The following is a 22933-nucleotide window of genomic DNA, read 5'->3' as shown; positions in this document are numbered from 1 at the left end:
GGAACTTTTATTATAGACACTGGAGATGCAAGGGACTGCAAATGCTGAAATCTGGAGCAACAGACAGTCTGCTGGAGGAACTCAGTTGGTCAAGAAACATCAATAGGAGGAAAGTAATTTGCCAATGTTTTGGGTTGAAACGCTGCATTGAAATAGTCCTGAGTCTGCTGGGCTGTGGCTCTTTTTTATAGAGCCTGTTTAGTTTCTTTACATATTGGTGATGCTTACTTTGTATTATCTTGCCTCCACTATCTTCATATTTCATAAATTTCATTTTCTCCTTATCTCACTTTCATTGGCTAGCTTCACTATAAACTGAAGAGATTAAACATTGACAATAAATTAATCTCTAAATTCAGAAATATGATTGACGTGCCTCTGCCTTACAAGCATAATCAGTGCGCTAATCAAAATTAAAATACTCTGTTGCAATCCTTTCATCTTTTCATATTATTACAGTGAGAGCGTGGTTGAGTAGCATTTATCAAAGGGAGAGTCAATGTGCTGAGAGGGAGCATGTATTGGAATTTTTGGAGAAAAGAATACGAATTGCTTGTATGTGGAAAAAAGTATTGTCAGTATGAAAGAGAGAATCATCTCTGGTAGTGAGAACAAAGGAGAATGGAAACAAGAGAAGGCCTTGTCCCTCAAGCCTGCCTTGCATCCATTATAATCATGGATGATTACCACAGGTATCAGTTTCCCTCCATTCCCTGATCTTTCAAAAATCTATCCCCTTTAAATACTCCATGATCTTCTTCCACAACTCTCTGGGGAAAGGATCAAAGATTCACTTCCCTTTGTGAGAAGTTTCTACACATCTAAGTTTTAGGTGAGTGCCCCTTAGTCTTCTAACTATGTCACCTCATTTAGGATTTACTGATTAGCTGAAGCATCTTGACATCTATCTTGTCACGTCCACCCTCAGGATCATGTCTTATTTTAATAAGATCACTGATCATCTAAACTCCAAAGAATATAAATCTAATTTCTTTAGATGTTCAAAGTAAATTTATTATCAAAGTATAAGTAACCATATCCAGCCCTGAGGTTCATTTTCTTGCAGGGATTTACAGCAAAGACAAAGAAACAAATAAATAAATAAACAAACAAACAAGCAAGCAAGCAATAAATATCAAGAACATGAGAAGTCCTGAAAATGACTCCATAGGTTGAAGGAATAGTTCAACGTTGGGGTGTGTGAAGTTTAATGAGATTATCCCTTCTGGTACGAGAGCCTGATAGTTGAGGGATAATAACGGTTCCTGAACCTACCTGAGGTGGTCCCTGAGGCTCCTGTACCTCCTTCCTGTTAGTGGCAGTGAAAAGAGAGCATAGCCTGGATGATGGGATCCTTGACGATGGATGCTGCTTTCCTGTGACAGTGCTCCATGTAGATGTGCTGAACGACTTTTACCTGTGATGGTCTGGGCTATTTGTGATATGACAATCCTGTTATTTCAGGAATTAGTCTGGTGAATTTCTTTTGTATCTCAAGTAGTTGTCATGAAGAGGCACCAAATTTGTGCACTGTATTGCAGGTATGGCCTCACCAGTATCCCCTCAAATTGTGACAGTATTTCACTATTTCTAAACTCAAATCGTCTTGCGGAAAAGGGCGGGGAAGAGGGAGAGGGACGAGCTTGTTAGCAGGGCATTTAAATTACTGTCAGAATGTGAGGGATAAAGCCGTATCTATTAGCACAAACCTAGCTCTCTGCAGTAGGTTACTTTAATATCCCCAAAACTGGCATGTTCACTTGGATATTAGGCTGTTCACAGCCTCTTGGTTTCAGGTTTAGTATTATGTACTTACTGACCTTAGCGATCTCGCACTATTCATCATGGAGTAACGTATGGAGTTGATGTTCACTTGTCTCTGTAAATTTGTGCTTTCACAGCTCATGTACCCTGTATAGTGTAAAAGGCCATTTGGCCTATTGACTCTATGCAGGCTCATAATAAATTCCTTTCCCCATCTTATTTCCATAAAACCTGTTACCTGTCATGTGCCCATCAATTCCATCCTGATTTTCTTGCCGTGTACCTAACTGGGGTAATTATAGCAGCTATTTAACCCAAGAACTTGGACTTTTGGATGTGGCGGAAAACTGGAACACCCAGGAATGATCAGATCAGAATCAGCTTTAATACCACTGGCATATGTTGTGAAATTCATTGTTTTGCGGCAGGAGTACAGCAGTACATAATAATAAAAATTATACAAGGTCAGGACTGAACCTGAACAGTGTTAGTCCATAGATCGATACACTTATACCAATAAATCAATTTATGGAAAGTTAATTACAGAATTCTTCACATTTGCTAATAGTGATTAATTAAAAATAAATTCTTGTTCAATATAATCTAATTTCATCATTATTATTATTAGGCACCTTTGAGCATTAGGCAACATCAGAATTAATCATAATTAATACAACAGTTGAAATACCAACAGTAACACTTTTAAAGCATATAAACCTTAGCTATCCCTGCCATCTTTATACTTACTACTCATTAGGTCTCTTACTAAACCCTTTAACATCAAACACAATACTATTTGTTAAATGCTGTTACAGTCGGCTCTCCTTATCCGCGGATTCCGCATGCGCGGATTCGACCAACCGCGGATCAGGAAAACCCGGAAGGTCTCTCTCCAGCACTCGTTGCTTGAGCATGTACAGACTATATTGTCTTGTCATTATTCCCTAAACAATACAGTATAACAACTATTTACATAGCATTTACATTGTATTAGGTATTATAAGTAATCTAGAAATGACTTAAAAGTACAGGCAGTCCCCGGGTTATGAATGAGTTCCATTCTTGAGTCTGTCTTTAAGTCGGATTTGAAGTCGGAACAGGTACATCCAGTATTATTTGGCGTCAGTTAGTGAAACGTTTTTCTTAGTATATAGTACATATTTTACCTTTCTATGCATATAAAACACTTAAGAAACATACGTATTCCAATAATTTAACCACTGCGTTGCTTAGTAATAATTGTAGCTTTCATCGGGGCAGGGCCTTTCCATTAAAATTGTTCCGATCGTTGACCGACTGTAACCTAACACTTTTCCAATGACCGATGGAAAGTGTTTCACCTCTTTCCCATTGCTTTATTATTTCCACCTTATTTTCAATCACGATCGTGATTATTTTCGTGAACAGAAACACCACGGATTCAGAGCTGCGCCGCCAGGTCCTAATGTCCACCGCATGGATACATGTTAAATAAAGTCCGGGGTTCCGCTGGGTCCTAAAGACCACCGCGCTGATACATGTTAAATAAGGGAGTTGAGCATCCAAGAATTTTGGTATCCGCGGGAGGTCCCGGAACCAATCCCCCGCGGATAAGGAGGGCCAACTGTATTTCCTAGCAATTACAATGTATTTTGCAAATGACCCATGAGAGCTGGCTATCACACCACCAGATGGTGCACTAACAGAAAATGTTGTAAATAGCAATAGTAACTTCAAGTTATTTTCAGATAAGCCAGTAAGCGGAGCTATTATGCTTTCCAGATCTTGAAATTAATTTCAGCCCCTTGTGCAGTTTCACTGTTTCTGTATTGCATATTAATGTGATAATTGTTTTTCTACTGAATTGTGATTTATGTCAGTGTGTGATTTTAAAGATTTTTACTGGAAGGTTTCAGGCTGTCCCAAATGATTGGCTATTGATACCTTTTATATGAGTGATGATCCTATTACGGTAACTCAAAATTATTATGCAACCATAAAATAAGTTAAAATATCTGGAAGTTAAATTGCTTAATGCCGTGCTTTTGTGTGGCATGTAATTCAAATGACAAATAATAGGAGAATGAACTTGCAATTTGGTAAATTGGTTTATTATTGTTACATGTCCCAGAGTACAGCGAAAAGATTGTTTTTCATGACATCCATATGGATAATTTTATTACAACAGTGCATTGAGATAGTACAAGGGAAAACAGTAACAAGGTACAGAATAATGAGTTCCATTTACAGTGGCTGTAAGATTTGAAGGGGACTTATCTGAGTACGCTTCTGCCTTGTATTATAAATTGAGCAGTCCCTTTTAAGCTATTCACTCTGGCTCTCCTACAGGCATCACCCACATAGCATTCATCCACTGATCATCTGACATTCAGACTCTTCCCCTTGCCTTTCAAAGCATTTGTAACACCCTGGCTTACCTGGCCTGCGGTGTCGTGGCATCCACACCAGACTTCGTGGCGAGTGGTCCCGGGTTCGAACCTGGCCGACGAAAAACGGATTTCTTTGCTAAAGAAATGGCAGTGTTGCCGCTCAATGCTCCACAAGGTGCGGAGAGGAGCAAAAAACACTCTGAACCATGGACCCACACCACAGGCCACCAACTTTACCCCACAACCAATTCTCCCAAACAGTTTTCCACACCTGTCTATGGCCCTGGACTCAAAACATTCTCTTTGCACACATTGCACTGGTGCGGTGCATAAATGATACCTTACGTAGTGCATGGCTAACTTAGTAGTGTATGACGCCTGAGCCTGATTTAATGTCCAAACAACTGCTCCAGAATTAAATTGGATATTAGCGCTAATGTTAGATGCTGATAAAATACATCATTATCCAAGATATGTCAGCGGCCAAATTTTATTAAATCTATCTTGGTTTTAAAAGATGTTCAATGTAATATATTATTTATGCTTTGTCATAGAGCACAGAGCCATAATGGAAACTGCGTTTGTTTACGGTGCCAAGTATCAATTTGTATTAACTACAGAACAAAGTGTTTTAGAAGACCTAGAGTAAGTATGGAGCTAATTGGAATAGCAATAAAAATCAACTTATTATTCAACACTTTTGAAAAATTCAAATTTAATTTTAGAGTGAATTAATTAATTGAGCAATTGTTCTGCTGAAATATAGGTCATAAAATATATTTGGGGTTAAACAAATGTATGAACTTAGAATTACAACATTGTTATCATTAGCAATGAATTAAAAAAAATCTTATTATTTCTTTCTTTCTACAATATTTTTATTCAGAAGAAAAAAAACAAGATTTACAGAGTGCAACACAGATACATCTTAACATAACTTGTGTACATTCATATATTGTAATAAAATTGATCAAAATGTTATAGCATAACACATAAAGGTATACCACTCTGTAATCAAAAATTTAAAGATAAGTCATACATCATAAAAGAAATTTTTTTTATATAAAAAAAGTCAACCCCCTACCAACTACCAAAGAAAAAAGCTGATGGATGACAATGGATAATTAGAAAAAAAACCATATTCATTTAAGAAGAGAAGATAAAAATATACATAGAAGTCTGTGCACTGTTAAACTTTATAAATTGGAAAAGTAATTTAGGAAAGGTCCCCAAATATCATAAAAAGATTTTTTCGAATTTAAGACTGAGCATTGGATCTTTTCTAAATTTAAATAAGACATAAGATCACATAGCCATTGAAGATGTGTAGGAGGGGTAGACTCCTTCCATTTAAGCAAGATTGCTCTTCTTGCTAAAAGAGAGGTAAAAACTAAAACCTGTAGGTTAGGAGTATTTAAAGTTATATCTTCATTTGAAATAATACCAAACAAGGCAGTAAGGGGATTTGGGTCAAATTGGACCCTAAATTTACTGGACGATCTTTTAAATTTAAAACCTTTTGTTAATGGTTCTATTACTGGTATCTGTAACTTGTTGATTGATTCTAGACAAGACTTTTTACATAAAATAAAAAAGCTTGGGAGGATGACCTAATTTGTCAGATTTCTGATGATAGATGGAATAAAATTCTTTAACGGGTTAATAAATCATCTTTCTGTGCTCGTCATTCTCTTCTACAATTAAAATGGTTCATAGAGCTTACATTTCTAAACAGAAGCTCTCCAGTTTTTACCCGAATGTTTCTCCACTTTGTAATAAATGCAACTCTGCTGATGCCTCTTTAATTCATATGTTTTGGTTTTGCCCTACAATTGAAAAGTTTTGGCGGGAAAAAAATCTTATTATTTAACTGGAGGGAAAAAGGTGATGTTTTCAAATAGTGACATTGCTTGATCTGTGAACTTTGCCATTGAGAAGGGGGTAAGTATAACATTATTGGGCTGAAAGTTTGAGACATCTTTGCTGTTCATCAATGTTGAAGCTCCATTACATAACGTCTGTAGTGGTTCAAAGAGAAGGTTGATCGGTATCTTCTTGGGATGAATGTAGGAGAACAGCAAATATGCTATTGTCTTTGTTCTAGGAATAAATATGTGACTTGAGTCAAATAAACAAACAGTTTTGTATTTTAAGCACATGCTAAATCTACCATGGGAAATGGAGAACATAATAAATGACCATAGATCTAAGTGACATAGCTTTGTTATGGAAGCAAAACATATGCTCTTTTCATAAGAATTATTTATTTTCTGTTACCACTTAATGTTGACCTCTATTTGTAAAGGGTATGGGACCGTTTACAGTAATGGAAATCTGTACTTATTCTGCCAGAATAAAATCCTCCGCACTGCATGCCATCCTTCATAAAACCCTGTGTGCTTCAATCTAAGGCATAGCAAATTCAATGGAATCCATGCTTTATGGAGGAAGAATTAGATGTTTGCATTATGACGTATGAAGTATTACTTAGATATTAATTCAAGTGCATCTGGAGAAAAATCAAGCTGCTCAAATTGTATTCTTCCTTGAATTAGTCACACATAAGAGTACCATGCTTTATTATGGCAGGATATTGTGGTATTTGAGAAAGTGCAGATAAGATTTATAAGAATAATGTCATTATCATGAGTTTAAATAGATCCAGAAATGATGAATAGACTCTGTCTCCTTTATTTTGAGAAAAGAAGACTGTGGGGTGAGCTCAATCTTGATAAAGCAGCTATAAAAAGAATGTTTTTGTTTACGGTGGAGCTATTCATGAGTGAATTTGGCATAAATTTCCTGACACAAAGAATGATGAGAGTATGGAACTCATTATGTTGGTAATAGCAAACATTTAAGGGGAGGCTGGACACATGATGAAGAGATTTGGATGAGAAAGGCTGTGAGGAGTTTTGAATAGAAACATTGGTAAAGACTGATTGATCCTAATATCCTGTTTCTGTGTCCTTTCACGTGTCATTCTTGTAGAATTTAAGCATTGTGCAGCATAGAAACAAGTCCTATATCAATGGCAATCATCAAATGCCCATCTATTATTTAATTCACTCTCTGGTTGAAAACATTTCTTTCATGGATCTGCAGTCATCTTATTTTAACCATAAACCCATGCACTCTGATCTTGCTATGTTGAAAGTTTTCTTCAGGACAATGTGGGCATGCCGGTCTCATCTTCTGCTAAATAGAGTTCCATGAATTCAAATAGAAGTCAGCTGGTGTGTCAGGGTGTCCTCAAATTCACAGCCTTTTTGCTGTTCCTGTTAACCTGTACAAGTAGCAGAAGAGCCTGTGTTTATTCTCGGGGTTTCTGTAAATTTAATCGTTACAAGAAATGCTGAAAATGTTATCAATTTATTGTATCTCATTTATGGTTTATCTATAATTTTAACTTACAGTTTGGAAGATTCAGATAAGTTGTCAGCAAGACTTTGGTTCTGTCATTGCAAAGTGGTGAAAGATAGAACTCAGCCATGCAAGAAATCTTTACTTGAACAGCCACTAACAACTGTGAATATACATTCCTACCTCAAAGTACTGGAGGCACCACTTGTGGTGAGCTAAATATTGAACCTGCATTCACCAGCGAGGAATTCTAATAAATTTTTAACCCAATATAGATATGTTTTGAAAGCAATATCCACAACAATTGTTTAATTTCCTAATGTTAATTGTGCTAAAGGAAGAATAAGTATAGTGTGCATTTCTTGATCAGAAGCACGTGGATTTCAGTGTACATTCCAAGTCTCAATGCAATATACAATATACAGGCACACCTCACAGAATTGTGCTTAGCTCCCTGTTCCACACTCTCAACCGTCATGGCAGGATTTAAGTAGTTGGGCTGGTTGAGAGGTGTTGTAACAACAAACTTGCACTCAACATCAACAAGTCCAAGGAATTGATTATGGACTTCAGGAAGGAGAGGTTGGGAGAGCACACACCAGTCCTCAATTGAGGGGTAGGCAGTGGAAAGGCTGAGCAGCCTTAAGTTCAACATTTTGAAGGATTTTTCCTGGGTCCGATGCAATTAGGAAGGCATGCCAGTGGCTCTACTTTGGCTCTAGTTTGAGTAGATCTGGTATTTCACCAAAGACTCTTGAAAATTTTTATAGATGTGCAGCAGAGAACATTTTGATTGGTGGCATCACAGCAAAGATTGCAAGAAACTGCAGAGGGCTATAGACTCAGGGAGTTCCACTATGGACACTGTCCTCACCATTAAGGACATCTTCAGGAAGACAGCATCCATCACTAAGGACCCTCACCATTGGGACATTCATTCTTCTAATTTCTGTCACAGAGGAGGCACAGGAACCTGAAGACTCACACTCAACATTTTAGGAACAAATTCTCCTCTGTCATCAAATTCCTGAATGGTCCATGAACACAACAACTTTTGCACTATTTATTTATTTTGTAATTTATAGTAATTGTATGTTTCTACACCGTACAGCTGCTGCTAATCAACAAATTTCATGACATATAAGCCAGTGGTAATAAAGCTGATACTGATTTTCATGTTACCCGTCTCTAATTCTTCAGATGGAGTCTTCTGTCGGACCAGAGGAAGTTTCTACAGTACATACACAATTAAAGATGCCAGTTATATTTCTCTTCACACAAAGAGAGACGTATGAACATGACCGAATAACTGCAGAATCTCTAGCCTGGCAGCTACTTGGAAAAGCAGGAGTTATTTTAGTGCCAAGGTAAGTTTGCTGTAAAATGCATTTAGAAGCAAACAAATTATTTTACAGAAGGAAGTGAAAAGGACACTTACAGTTCTTTGCAGCAATTCGGATCCTTTGTCTGTACTTTCTACCTTAAGTTTAGAAAATTGGCTCATTAAAATCCCATGTCTGATTTGATCTGTGTTGTGCAATATTTTCAGTCCAATACATCTTCCCCTCTAGTACAGAAAGACATGCCAAAAGTATAGAACTGGATTCAGTAGGTTGAAAGACTTGTATGTGTGCTGTATCACTTCAATTCTGTGACTCTTTTAAAACATCTAAGTAGAATATTTATCATTAGAAATTAAGAGACAGCTTTTAAATTTGCAGCTTAGGCCATCGGAATAAATGGAAGTTTTAACCAACAGTACAAAATCTAATAACACAGTTTTTAATTCAAGAATTTTACTGTTCTTTTAAAATATATTTTAGTAAGTGATACTGTTTGCTTTCAACTTCAACAGGGCCCAGCTCCAGCCTAATGTGCCAGAAGATGTGACTGTAGGATTCAGATCTGCTGGAGGAGTATGACATTTGTATTAGTAGTTTGAAAGTTGACTGCTTGCATCCTGAGCTGTATGAAATCACGTTCTATATCCCCCCTCCATTTCCTTGCTGATCTCCATGGGATCTTTTCCCCTTTCCCCATCAATGTTTTTGTTGTTTGTCTTTGCCTGTAGCCCCAGTGCCTCCTGCCTCTAAAACTTAGTTTTGCTAATGACTTTAGACCCGCGACACTCTTGACCCCTCTGTACAACTTGCAATCGATTAGATCTTATTCTCTACAACCTGCTCACCTTGCGCCTTGTTTTCCCCATTTAATATGCTGATCTACTCTATTAATCAGGAGCCATGAGAGGTTTAGTTAGGCCAAAATTATCATTGAAAGGAGTTGCCATTGATTTTTCTTTGGTTAATTAAACACATTCAAAAAGAAATTTTAATTTTTAATCCTTTAATGTGGAAAAGTGAAATAAATCTGCTAGTGTGAACTTGGTAAAGACCTCTTTACAGAAATAGATGAGTAACCATTTTAGACTACATGCCTGATTACTTGTGATCAACAGATACATGAGAGTGATTCCCTCGAATAGGTAAACTGGCAGTATTGCATGACTGTTAATAGATACCGGAATCTTGGGTAATGAGGCTCTTTAATGAGGCCTGTGTCATATTAAAAATGTATTCTTAGCTGATTTGCACAATCCTGACCCATTTTGTTGTTGAATTTTTCTGATTAATGATAGGAAATGCAGAGAGCTAATTTTGTCTGACACTATTTATCTGCACGTGTCAAAATTCAGCAACGTGGACAAGTCTAACCGATAATTTCCTCCCAGTTGGCGCTTTGAAAACAATGTTTCCTCGCTGATAGAAATGTTAAACAGCAAGCTGACACATTTCTTGCAGTCCCTATTGGAGTTTATTGCAACAACAAATTAGCTACTGTTTGAATTATTTCAGATCAATGATACATTGTCTAACTTCTGATTTACATAAAGTGATATCATTCCTCAGTAAAACTATCAATCTTTGTGTTGAAGGCAGTTGAAGTAACTCAGGGGCTGTGTAAGGTGCACAAAGGAAAAGGGGAACTGACCCAGACAAGCAAGCTGTATGTGGTACCTTGCTAGAAGTTAAATGATATACCTTTAATGTGGTAATATTTAAATAGTGTAGCTGATCTGTTGCTGAATGTAGCACATTTGTTTGCATTTTGTTCCTCTCTGTAAAGGAACAGTGGTGGTCTAAGCTGACCTGAGACAGGGTACAGTACTGTATTGTCTGGTTAGGACCCATTATCAGGAGTATTTTCAAGGGAGAAAGGGAGAGAAGATTTAAGTAAAGAAAATAATTGATAAATTGAGGAGAACAGTATGATGTTTGGACCAACTGATATTTTTACAAATGAAATTGATATCCTAAATTGAATTGAGGTATTGATTGAACTGATCATAGTAAAATAATATGGTTGATTTGTAATGGAAAGCGCTATCAATTGTGCCTCAGATTTCCCTAGCCGTGGAACAGCACTTGTATTATCATTCTTGAGTGGCCTAGAATTGGATGTAATATGTACAAAATAGTAAGTTTCAAGCTTTTTGTTGCAATTTGTGAAGGATACTGGATTTATGAGGAAAGTGAATGTTGTTTTCGTTGTGATCAACTGGTATTCAATATATGTTCTTGGCAAATATGAAGAGCAGCAGGATCAAACTCATGGAAATGCTGAGGATTTACAGCCTGCAGAATTCCAGTTTAAACATGATTGTGCAGCTTGTAATGTTGGGCCTGTAAACGGCAAGGTCTCAGTACTCGGGTTTGTTTCGACTTGAGTGTGGTTTTGGATTGAAGTAGCACATTTTCAGTGATTTAGCTGTACAATTTTATAATCTCATGTTCACAAAACAAAGCTAAAGTTACATATATGAAAACTTAAACCTCCTTCATCAAATAATATACCTTTTTATCACTTTCCTGACTAATGGAAGGCTAAAGACTACATTGTTTTAAATATTTTAATGTATTTTATTGATTTTTGTCTAGGATTCACCCATCAGCTATTTAGTTGTGACATCTGTTGAAGAAATTGTTGACCTAGTTAAAAGCGAAAGGAAACCGATGCCAACTTCTGAAACAGATGATGAAGAGGAAAGTGAAGATGTGGATTTCAGAGGTATAGTGCAGTACAATTAGTTCACAAATTAGTAAACTCCAATGGCAAAAAATTCAAGAAAAGAAGGCAAATTATCAGAATATTTTAAATCATTTATAAAAGAGATTAATTGCTTGACTTAATGAGAAGCATTTCCAGCTATTATTTCAGTATCCTTTGGTCGAGTAGTTTTCTTCTTTTGCAGCATTATTTTGAGATTGGAGTACAGTTTTCTTTGGGATTGTATGCTGTGTATTTCTTATTTTAGTTTGAGTTGCATAATCTGAAAAAAAATTCTGGCTATCTTGCTGTATATCAGAGAGCTTGATAATTAGTTAGTTGTTAAAACCAGGATTTGGAAAAGATCCCAGTCTGAGTTAGGGTTAGGATCAATACTTGTAAATAGAAATGATGTGATCAAATACTTGTGGAAAGACGGCTCTTAATCCTGGAATAGTGGATGTGCAATTACTGCAGTTAGCAATTGGGCATAGTTGAATAATTTAGACTCTACTATTAGCTGTAATACAAAAGCTTAGGATATCTCATTTGGGAAAGAGGAGGCTCTGTAGCTTCCCTATAGTTATGTGACTTGATAATCTCTAACTTCCCTTTGGACTTGGAGGCAATTTGATGTGGCAGAACTGAGGCGAGGTGAAGCCAGGAGTGCGGAAGACCTGAGGTTCAATTGATTTAAGCACCAGGCCGAATTAGAAAGGTTGGGTACAGGCTGACTCGAGGCAGAGGGTTCTAGGCCCCAGAGTGTATTGAGGTGACTGAACCCGATGTTTGGATGATGAGTTAGGCGCTGGGCCAGATTGCCGTTGAAGCCCGAGACAAGTGCCAGACTGGTTCAACTTACTGCTCCACTCTGCGCTGAACTAAGAGTCTAGGGACTGTCTCTCTTTATGGACTTCAGTTCAGAATGTTATTTGCTTGTGTTTATTGTTTGCATGGCCTGTTTTCTCTCTCTGCAAGTTGGATGTTTGATGGTCTTTTTTTTAATGGGTTCTTTTGGCTTTCTTTGTTTCATGACTAGTAGGAAACAAATCTCAAGGTGCTATAATGTATACATACTTTGATGATAAACGTATTTGAATGTCATGTTTAACTGACTTGCTGAACACCATAAATGGTTGATTTACACATTTTTATGGAAGGAACAATTTCATGACACAAGGCATGTTTTTATCTATTTTTCCCGGATATTTTATTCTGCACCCTATGAGCAAAATAATGGCACATTAATAATAACACAGTTTTTAATTGCAAAAAATGAAATACTTAATGTCAGTTAATTTAATGAAACTGCATAACCACCGGGTGGTTAAATAGATTACAGCAGGGTGGTAGAAGTTCCTTTTAGTGAAGTAAGTTGTTTGAATAGATTATTTGAAGGTATAATACACCCTCGATTTATGAAGGTGATGGTGGTAAACTTATTGTAGGTACTCTTGACATCATGATTGACCACAATCAGAATCATTTTTGTATAAAGACATTTGCTAGCTAATCATATTGTTAATGTTCAATGCCATCTTTCTACTTCATTATACAGGTCATCGTTGGGTCACGAAAACCTGACTTACAGATACCCCACCAATGAACAATTTCCCATAGCATTATTAAATTGAAATGTTCGATATATGTGCAAACCTTCGATGAATAGTTTTTAAAAGTAATCATTCTTATTAGTCTCATGTGCTTTTGATGCCATCCATTACAATGCTTTGGAGACATCGTCACCATATCGAGTAATTTTTGAGTATTTTCTGGCAAACGGACAAAATCACGTTATGGATGGAACCTGTTCATTACCCTGTGATGCCCCTTAGCTCAATGTTTTTACCCAGAGCAAGGAAGAAGTGAATTTAAAATGATGACATCCAAACTTATTATATCCAAATTGATTTCTTTCTGGAATTTAGTAGTTTTGCTGTTAGCATTAACCTTAACAGTGCAAGTGAAACAAGCTACCTGCAAGTTGCAATTACATAGTTAGGTAGCTAGAAAGATGAAGTCAGTGCTCACTTAGAATGCTTATTGTTACAGCCCACAAACCAAGCCAGAAACCTTGGTGTTGTGATGGACTCTGACTTCAATTTTAACTGCCACATTAAGACAATTACAAAGTTGCCTTCTACCATCTTAAAACTATGGCGAGAGTTAAAGGGCTTGTGTCTCAGCAAGATCTAGACAAACTCAACCATGCATATATTTTTAGTAGGCATGAACTGGAACTGGGTATTGATAGTAATTGATCAGCCATGATCTCAAAATGGCGGTGCAGGCTCGAAGGGCCGAATGGTCTACTTCTGCTCCTATTGTCTATTGTCTATTGACTACTGTAATGGCGTTTTCACAGGTTTCAAATTTTAAAAAAAATCCCTCCTACAGCTGCAGCTCATTCAGGATGCTACTGGTAGAGTCCTCTTTAAGACCAAGAAAACTGTTCTCACAGTGCTACACTGGCGTCCTGTCCATTAGAGAATTGACTTTAAAATATTACTACTGGTTTATGAAGTACTTAATAGTCTAGGGCCAAAGTACATGTCCAGTCTCTTGCTGCATTATGAACCTTCCCGAGCTCTCAGGTCATCTACATAAGAAATAAGAGCAGGAGTAGCCTTTTCCCTGTGACCCTTAATTCCCCTACTATGCAAAAATCTATCCAACTTTGTCTTAAATGTGCTTACTGAGGTAGCCTCCGCTGCTTCATTGGGCACAGAATTCCACAGATTCACCTCTCTCTGAGAAAAGCAGTTCCTCCTCATCTTAGTCCTAAATCTACTCCCCTGAATCTTGAGGCTATGTCCCCTATTTCTGTCTGGGGTGGGGTTGCTTACCGTCCCCAGGTTCAAAACTAAATATACTGAAGCCACTTTTAGTTGCTATGCTCCACATATCTGGAATAACCTTCCAGAGGATCTGAAGTCTGCCCCAACTTTCAAATTGAGGCTTAAAACTTTTCTTTCTGTTGTAACTTTTAATTAGAATCTCCTGCACTGTAACTTTTATTTCTTCATTTTTCTGTGTGATTTTACACTCTTTATATTGTCTGAAATTTGATGTATGATTTTTCATATCTTGATCGATGTAAAGCAATTTGAACTGCCTTGTGTTTGAAAAGTGCTATGCAGATAAACTTGACTTACCTTGCCTCGCTAGCTACAATTAGTTTCTTGGAAGCACCTACCAAAGGTGTGATTCTGATACTTAATGAGTTCTGACATCCTGCAGAAAGAATTGTCAGAGAAAAGCTTGAACTCTAGGGCTTGCAGCTGAGGTTGCTGCATTCCATCTGTGATGCTGAGTACTTTTTAGATAGCACATTTCAGGTGGTGATTACTTGAGTTCAAGAGAACATAATCAGTGAGGGACTGGGCTACAACTAACAGACAAGAAGAAATAAACCAGATACTGATTACCGATGGGTGAAAGGGTACCCTGGGTAATGAAAGCAGAACCAAGGTACTGTAATTGTACCAGGGTTGCCTCAGCTATTTAGGGAGGGTGGAGAAAAGTTACAGAGGATGCATTTGCTAGAGATCGGAGTTAGGGATATAGCTGAGCAGTTGCAGACCATTCCAGTGGTTATAGTTCACAGAGGCGTCAATAATGTAAGTTGAGATTCTGCACGCAGATTTTCAGGAGCTAGGAAGGAGACTGAGAAGCAGGATCTGAAAGGTAGCGAAGGAAGATATAGACTACATAGATTGTACTTTAAGAGGATGGTGACAAATATTCTTCACGGGTAGGGAAAATCAGAAGTGGAAGACTGAAGATGAGCGAGAGAGATTAGAATGCAAAAGCAAAGAAAGGATAGAAAATAGATCTAACTGGTGTCTGGCTGCTTAATATTATGGGCCCAATAAATATTGCAGTCAACAAATAGATGAGCTAGGGGCACTGAAAGATGCAAAATGATACTTTATCTATTACTGAAACATGGCTTGCAGAAGGACAGAATTCAGAATCAGATTTATTATCACTGTCTCAAATGCTGAGAAATTTGTTGTTTTGTGGCAACAGTATAATACAAAGGCATAAAATTATTACAAATTAAATAAGTAGTTCAAAAACAATGAGGTCCTGTCAGAGATTTATGCAGAGGGGGAAGAAGCTGTTTCTAAATTGTTGAGTGTGGGTGGTCAGCCTTCTTCCTGATGAGATGAGGGTATGTCCCAGATGACGAGGTTCTTAATAAAGAACAATGCCTTCTTGAGGCATTGCTTCTTGAAGGTGTCTCTGATGGTGAAAAAATAGGGACAGGAGTGGCAGCTTAACATTCCCAGGAATGTTTAAGGAGAAAGAGTGAGTCCAAATAAAGAGGGAGAATGTTGGGCTTCTGAAATTTCTTGTAGTAATGAGAAAGGATGCATTGATGGGAGAGAGGGCATCAAATGGATAGAAGTAATGAACTAAAAACAAGCAAATGCCCTGTCAAGAATATACCGCAGACCTCCAAATTTGAGGAAGATGAGCAAATTTCTGAAAAGTGCAAAACTGGAACAATGATAGAGGGTCTTTCAATTTGGATACTCTGTTATTAGTGGGGATTCATTTAGGATAAATGATATAGAGTGCACAAAGCTCCTAAACTTCACACAGAAGAACTTTCCTTTGACGATATATAACAGACTCAAAATAGTCCAAATTGGAGCAAAGGTTTTACGTTTTTTATGGTGAATTTTACTGGTTTATTGAAAGTGGATTGAAACATGACTTGAAGTTAAATCAGGGTCAGACCAGAGAAGGAGGCATTTAGGGAGGAGATAATGGTGTTCAGAAAAATGTTGAATGCTGAATTAGAGCCTCTGATATAACATGGTGCGTAGAGGGTTAAGATATCAAAAAAGAGTAAGTTTATATTGGGTAGTGAAGCTTGGAAGAGTAGAAAAAGTATAAAAATGAATCCAGTAAGGAAAATAGGAAAGCAAAGGGAGGGTATAGAAAAAAATTCTAGCAGTAAAATCAAAGAAAATCCAAAAATGAGTACAAAAAGAAAAGAGGATAACCAAAGGAAACATAGAGCCCGCTAGGGTCCAATAAGCTAACTTGTGTACAGGGGTAGAAGGTGTGGATAAAGTTCTTAATGAATTCTTTGTAACTCGCCAGAAAAGAGAAAAATGGCACTGATATTGTAGTTAGGAAGGACCTCTGTGGAATATTGGAAGGCACAAACATATTAAACCTCTTAAATCTTCCTCTTTCACCATATCACAGTTTGTTGAAAGAAGTAAAGGAAAAAGAACAATTGACAATCAATTGGAGAACTTTTGCTTGTAGGAAGATGTGGATAGTTTGGACAATTTGACAGGAAAGTGTCAATGGAGTTTAATCCAGATAAAGGTGAGGCAGTGCGTTTGGGGATGTGCAAATCAGAAAGAGAACACACTATAAATGGGAGAAGGGGGATATCGAATGGTGCTTAGGAACAGAGGGACCTCAGAACACGTCCACAGATCCTCAAAAGTAGCAGGATCAATCAATAATGTGGTTAAAACTGTATGTGAGATATTTTATTTTGATCAAGTACAGAACGAAAGAGCAAAAAAGTTTTGCTAAAACTGCATAAAGTAATAACTCAACATAGTTTATTTGACACATCGTTCTGGACACCGAACTCTTGGAAGGGGCTGATTACACTGGATGGAGGATTTTGCAAGGATTAGAAAATTTTATCTGTAATCCATTGCCAAATGAGTGGTAGAGGTAGAAACCTTCATCATATTGAAAAAAGACCTTTGATGTGAGATCTGGAGGGGTGCAGACTATGTGTTGGAGGGTGAGATTTGGCCAGGTATTTTGTGACTGACAGGACTAAGAGGGCTGAATGGACTCCTGTGTCATAGTTTTTCTATGATTTCAAGCATTAATTTTTAATACAATATTTGTATACAATGTTCTGGTTTGAAAAGAAAGGCCACTTCTGTGTTAGACTTTGTTGATTAAATTTACAACTCAGGTTAGAAGATCAGAGTACCTGCTACTCTGTCCTATCACATTCTTCTGGAGCATCTCTGTTTGTAGGAGGTTGGGGGAAGATAGAAATAACTTCTAAGTGTGTTTTACTCTAAATAGGACCAACCTTACAGATGCTTTTTATAAACTGTGGACCCAAGATAGATGTTAAATTACTGTTCTGTTGTTATTTCAGAACATTAGATGGTGCCATTTAACTCATGGAGGTATTTTGTTTCCAGTATGCCTCTGATGGAGCCAATGATTATTTTTCCACCCTTCAGTTATTCAAGATGACGAAGTAGCAGAAGCTATATACAGAAATGGATGGAGAGAGCTTGATGTGGACTTAATTCCAGCACTAACAGACAGAAGTTTTCCTCAAAGTTTGTCAGCAACTCCCCATGTCGTGGTTCTCTTCTATACTGCTTGTAAGTAATTGATGTAAGTACATACATGTAGAAGCAGAATTCTATTATAAAAAGATGAGGTAGCAGGATTTTTGGCTAAATACTGAAGATTGCAAAAGGGAATGAGAAGATATAGGCGTAAAAGCTTCAGCTGAACTAGGGAATAGGTTAATATATTTGAATTCTTTCTAAGTAAGATTTTCTTCTTTCCACTTAACTAATTGATACAGCATACATTTCCCATAAATTGTACTTCACAGCATTTATAATTTCATTTGTTCTGTCTCTGTCTCTCTCCCCAATGCTTCTTATTAATCCATTAGCTAAATGACGTAGCCAACGGCTTTTCACTTTGGCAGTTCTGTTTCCACCATGTGAAAAATATTCCCTTTATCACTGCTCCCACTCTTTCAAAGCAACTTTAAACTAACGTGCTTTCATGTTTTCCCATTCTGATGGATTTTTCCCAACCTCATTAATTTGGCTGGATTGCAGTTGTCTAGTTTCTTCCATGGAAATGGATTATTTCACTCACGGCTTGGTAGACCACCAGTAATGTGGTAGGTTTTCATTAAAAGGAGCAGCAGAAGGCCTTCTGGTCCTCCACCATTCACTAAGTTCACCAAGTGGATTTGGTACTTTTTGGAACATCGGTCATTATTTTATGTTATTTGCAAAGGAGACTCTTTGGAGTAAGTCTGATTGAATCATTCATTGGTCACTTTCACTGAAAGTACACTGAAGCATGACAACACTATCTCTTGCATCACATACAACGCTATGCAATGATTAATGAAATGGTTATCAGTGAACCATTAGCTGATTGTGAACCACCAGCCTGGAGAGGATGTTACAGGGCTACAGTGTTTTGTGCTGATCTGTCAGGCTATTTAGCATTGATGATCTGCTTTGATATTTGGCATAATTAGGATACATTGAAATCCACCAATTTTCATTCCAATGGACTCGTAAAATATCCCTTTAATTGCCAAGTAATGTTTACTCTGACACAGTGACTACATTTATTTGGGGTGATAGGACTCAATGTGTGACAAAATATTTATATATTTTAGATAAAATTGAAATCTTGGGTTCTACATATCTTGGGTATTTTCTGCATTTGAAGTATATTTTAATACTTAAAGTTGTGTTCAACTTAGTCACAGTACCAGACAAAATACACATGTCATTTAAAAATGTGTTATTTATAGTGAATTCTAATAAGATTGGTTTTAGTTGCAGTAGCTATTTATTCAAAATGTCAAGTACAAAATTACGATGAACTAACACCTTAAGATATTATCATTATCACTTGTGACAATTAACATTGATAATTTGGGAACATCATACATTTTATAAAGCAAAGAATATATTGGGAAGAGTTTATTATCACTAATTTGAGAGAAATTAAAAAGTTAATTATTTTTTAATTTGGCTTCTATGGAGAAAAACTATACTGCAGTTCTTCCATTTTTCATGAAAGCTCTTGGAGAAGAATAGAGTCAAAAGAGCACTAAGGGACAGAAATTGAAACACCCTGACTGCACATGGTGATCTCCACTTAACTAATTATGTGACTTCTAAAACCAGTTGGCTGCACCAGTGATGATTTGGTGTGTCATATTAAGGGGGGGGGGTTGAATGCTTATGTGATCAATATTTTTATATTTGTAATTAATTTAGATCACTTTGTAGAGATCTGTTTTCACTTTGACATGAAAGAGTCTTTTTCTGTTGATCAGTGTCAAAAAAGCAAAGTTAAATCCACTGTGATTCAATGTTGTAAAACAATAAAATATGAAAACTTCCGGGTGGGGGGAGTATTATTTTTATAGGCACTGGGCTTCCAATCCTCCAACACCTCACCTGTGGCTAAGGACATTTTAAATACCTCCGCCTGGACCCCTGCAATTTCTGCACCAACCTCCCACGAGATCCAACAAGACACCTTGTCAGGCCTTGGGGATTTATCCATCCTCGTTTGCCTCAAGATAGCGAGCATCTCCTCTGCAATTCGTATATGCTCTATGACCTCAGGGCTGTTTTGCCTTAGTTTAATAGACTCTGCGTCCATCTCCTGAGTAAACACAGATGCAAAATATCCATTTAAGATCTCCCTTATCTCTTTTGGCTCCATGCATAGATAAGATTCACTTAGAATTAGTGTTCTTTTTCCACCTACAAAAATCAACATCTGTACCAGTTTTGTCAAGAATGAGATTGTGGTGTGTTGAGTCAAACTCTTCATCTTGTTTGTATAGCAGAGGACAGGCCGCAGTACTAATTAAGCTAATGACACTCAGTCCCTGCTGCCTGTTTGTTTAGGGTTAATGTGTTGAAGAAACTTGCATGCCTCTCCTTGTCTCTTTCCCTCCCTGTACCCTTTTCTTTCTTCTGGCTATGGTCTCACCCTGATTGTTTGTAGCTGTACTAATCCACAAGCATCTGCATTTCATAACTCCTTAATCCTCTTCAGTCAAAGGTTACTCTTTTTCTCCCTAGCCTGGAGTTCTGTAGAAACAGAAAGTGCCCTGGGTGGTGATTATTGAGGCACGGAGTGTAATATTACCCCGGCTGCAGTTGGCTTAATCCCTAGAAGTAAACAATGAAAGAAGCAGGCCTCTTATGACCTCTGTACACTCACAGTGAACTACATTGTCAATCATTGGCCATCATTTGATGTTTATTGGACTTCTATAAATACAGTACAACATAAGTTTTTGAATAATTTTATTATTTTCCAAATTCATTCTTCACCTATTAAGCATTTCCTCAGCCACATAAGAATGATGTGCAACCGAATGCCGCACATTTACTATTCAGTATCAGCGTTGAATAACAATTAAAAGAATGCTTTTCTGGATAATGTTTTTTTTCCCATTTCCCTATTGTGCCCCTTCACCTCAATCCAGCTGGAACATGATAAATTTTAATGCTGTAATTAACCTCCATCTGGATAGTACAGCTGGTCTCTGATTTGCTGGTATATTAGGCTCTGCCTTTACTTCTTAGAGCCATAAGGTTGAACCTCAGAGATACATTGAAATATCATACGACAGGAACATATCCCTTCTTGTGTATCCAACAGTAGGACGACTGATGCATATTAAATCTCTGCAGAAAGAGGCCCTCTGATTTGTATGTTTGAAGTCATTATATACTCCTCATCTGTATCTGCTGGAAACCTACTAACAGGACTTTACAGTAGGAGCCAATACTGGAAACAAAAAGCTGTAGCAAAAACCTGCAAACCATTACAAAATTGCACTGTACACCACATGCTTACCGTCTGCTGGGATCCGTTGACTCATAAATTGGTGAACTGTACATGAGCTGTGAAGATTTTATGGTTCATTCAAAGCAAAGATTGAAATTGTTTCCATTTCTGTAACCTTTTTGGGTGTGATTATTTTGTGTCTGTACAGTGCAAGATTGCAGTTAGCAAACTATAACTTCTGTTCACATGATTACTAAGCTAGCAGTGGGTCTCAAGCTAATACATGAGTGACATTTCTTGGAACTGTTGCCCTATTGTACTTCGTGGATTATGTCTGATCTGGTGTAAAACCTAGTTTACAAAGGTCCACTGAACTGCTTAGGGTATTTTTGGAATCTACATTGTCTTAAAGTTGTGAGTCAAGATTCTTCTATTCTTGGTTTCTCAATGTTTGTTATTTTTGGGAGTGACCTCCACGCTGATACACAATTGTATATGCAAATCTCTCTTGGCAGATGCATTCACCCAGAAATTGGTAATGTTGGTAAAGGTTTTTGGTTGGAATTTGACCTGCTAGAACCCAACTGTAGAATAGTCTTGAAAATTAAATTAAATCCATGAAGCACACTTTTAAACCAAATGAAAGTTTTGATTTTAAGCTGTTTATCCAAGAGAACTGACCAGTTTTTTAAAAAAAATGAGCAGAGTTGTAGCCAAATTAAACTCTGACCTCTTGTGCCTGGAATCCATATGTACTTGCAATCTAATTAATTTTCTTCTTGGCATATAATTTTTGTTACAGAGTTTCTTAACTATCCAGAGATTCTTCTCAAATGGGCCATAGGACTCATTAGTATGCCAAATGATAGCTGAGTGATTCAGTTTCTTAGGTTTCTGACTATTCCAGTGCCGCTGGGGAAACACTTGCAGTAGGTGGAGAGAAATTTCTGACTCCGTGACATTGGCCTTATTGTAGAAGTTCAGAGGAGAACTGAAGTGAGAATTCAGTGTGGGGGGTGGGGGGGTGGGGTGTGGTGATTGTGGAGCGTGAACTGTGAGCGGCTGGGGAGAGAGAATGAAATGGAGTGTGAAGACCAGTGTTTTTTCTAGGGCTGGTAAAGCAATCATTGTAAGTATCGTTGCGAGAGTGACTGACATTTGGTTTCTCACATGGATTCCACCACTAAATGAGAGTTCACAGTCTGGATGATATTTTAGCAAGCAGAGCTTTTGCATTATAATTATTTATGTATCTTATTATTATAGGGGATGCTGTATCAATGGTATTTTTTCAGTCTTATGTGGAAGTTTCTACCAGACTTGCAGGTAATCTGTTAATATTTTCATTATAATTTATTTTGTTTCCTGTAAGCAATCTGCTGCGTGACTCACATTGATTTTCAAAAATGTCAAAAATAATTGTGCTAATGCTGGAGGTGTTTGTTCTTTGTTGTTTATCAACAGTATTGCAATTATTTTGCAGAGTTCCCCTTCTCTGTGCTCTTTAGTGTCATTGTGATATGGTATGGAGCTTCATACTGTTTGATCAATAGTAAGTTCTTGTCCAGTTGGCTGAGATAACCTTACAAGAAAATAGAAAACCACGCATTAACATTGTGCAAAAGAAAGGAATAATGACAATATTCATGAACTTATGGACCATTTAGAGATCTGATAGTGGAGGGGGAGAAGTTGTTTCTAAGTTGTTGAATGTAGTTCATCAGGCTCCTGTACCTCTTCTTCAGTGATGGTAAGGAGAAGAGGGCATGCTCCTGATGGTGTGTGGAAGCTGACTTCTT

General features: G+C 37.3%; 1 protein-coding gene and 1 long non-coding RNA gene across 5 annotated transcripts in view; one reads left to right on the top strand and one right to left on the bottom strand.

Moving 5' to 3' along the window:
* txndc16 (thioredoxin domain containing 16) overlaps positions 1-22933 on the top strand; it is a 115064-nt gene that overhangs the window by 21234 nt on the left and 70897 nt on the right. For all 4 annotated transcript variants that reach the window (XM_073039841.1, XM_073039842.1, XM_073039844.1 and 1 more), the window contains 7 exons: positions 4688-4778; positions 7550-7706; positions 8697-8863; positions 9352-9412; positions 11435-11564; positions 17792-17938; positions 22401-22460. In XM_073039841.1, the coding sequence (XP_072895942.1) occupies positions 4688-4778; positions 7550-7706; positions 8697-8863; positions 9352-9412; positions 11435-11564; positions 17792-17938; positions 22401-22460 (813 nt within the window). The remainder of the gene's footprint in view (positions 1-4687; positions 4779-7549; positions 7707-8696; positions 8864-9351; positions 9413-11434; positions 11565-17791; positions 17939-22400; positions 22461-22933) is intronic.
* Positions 7148-22933, bottom strand: part of LOC140724972 (uncharacterized) — a 79251-nt gene continuing 63465 nt past the window's right edge. The window contains exon 4 of the long non-coding RNA XR_012098229.1: positions 7148-7419. This is a non-coding gene — a long non-coding RNA (uncharacterized lncRNA). The remainder of the gene's footprint in view (positions 7420-22933) is intronic.

This window comes from Hemitrygon akajei, chromosome 3, assembly GCF_048418815.1.
Source record: "Hemitrygon akajei chromosome 3, sHemAka1.3, whole genome shotgun sequence".
In the NCBI taxonomy this organism is placed as follows: domain Eukaryota; kingdom Metazoa; phylum Chordata; class Chondrichthyes; order Myliobatiformes; family Dasyatidae; genus Hemitrygon; species Hemitrygon akajei.
Note: the sequence above shows the minus strand (reverse complement) of the source record. Positions and strands in the feature narration are given on the sequence as shown.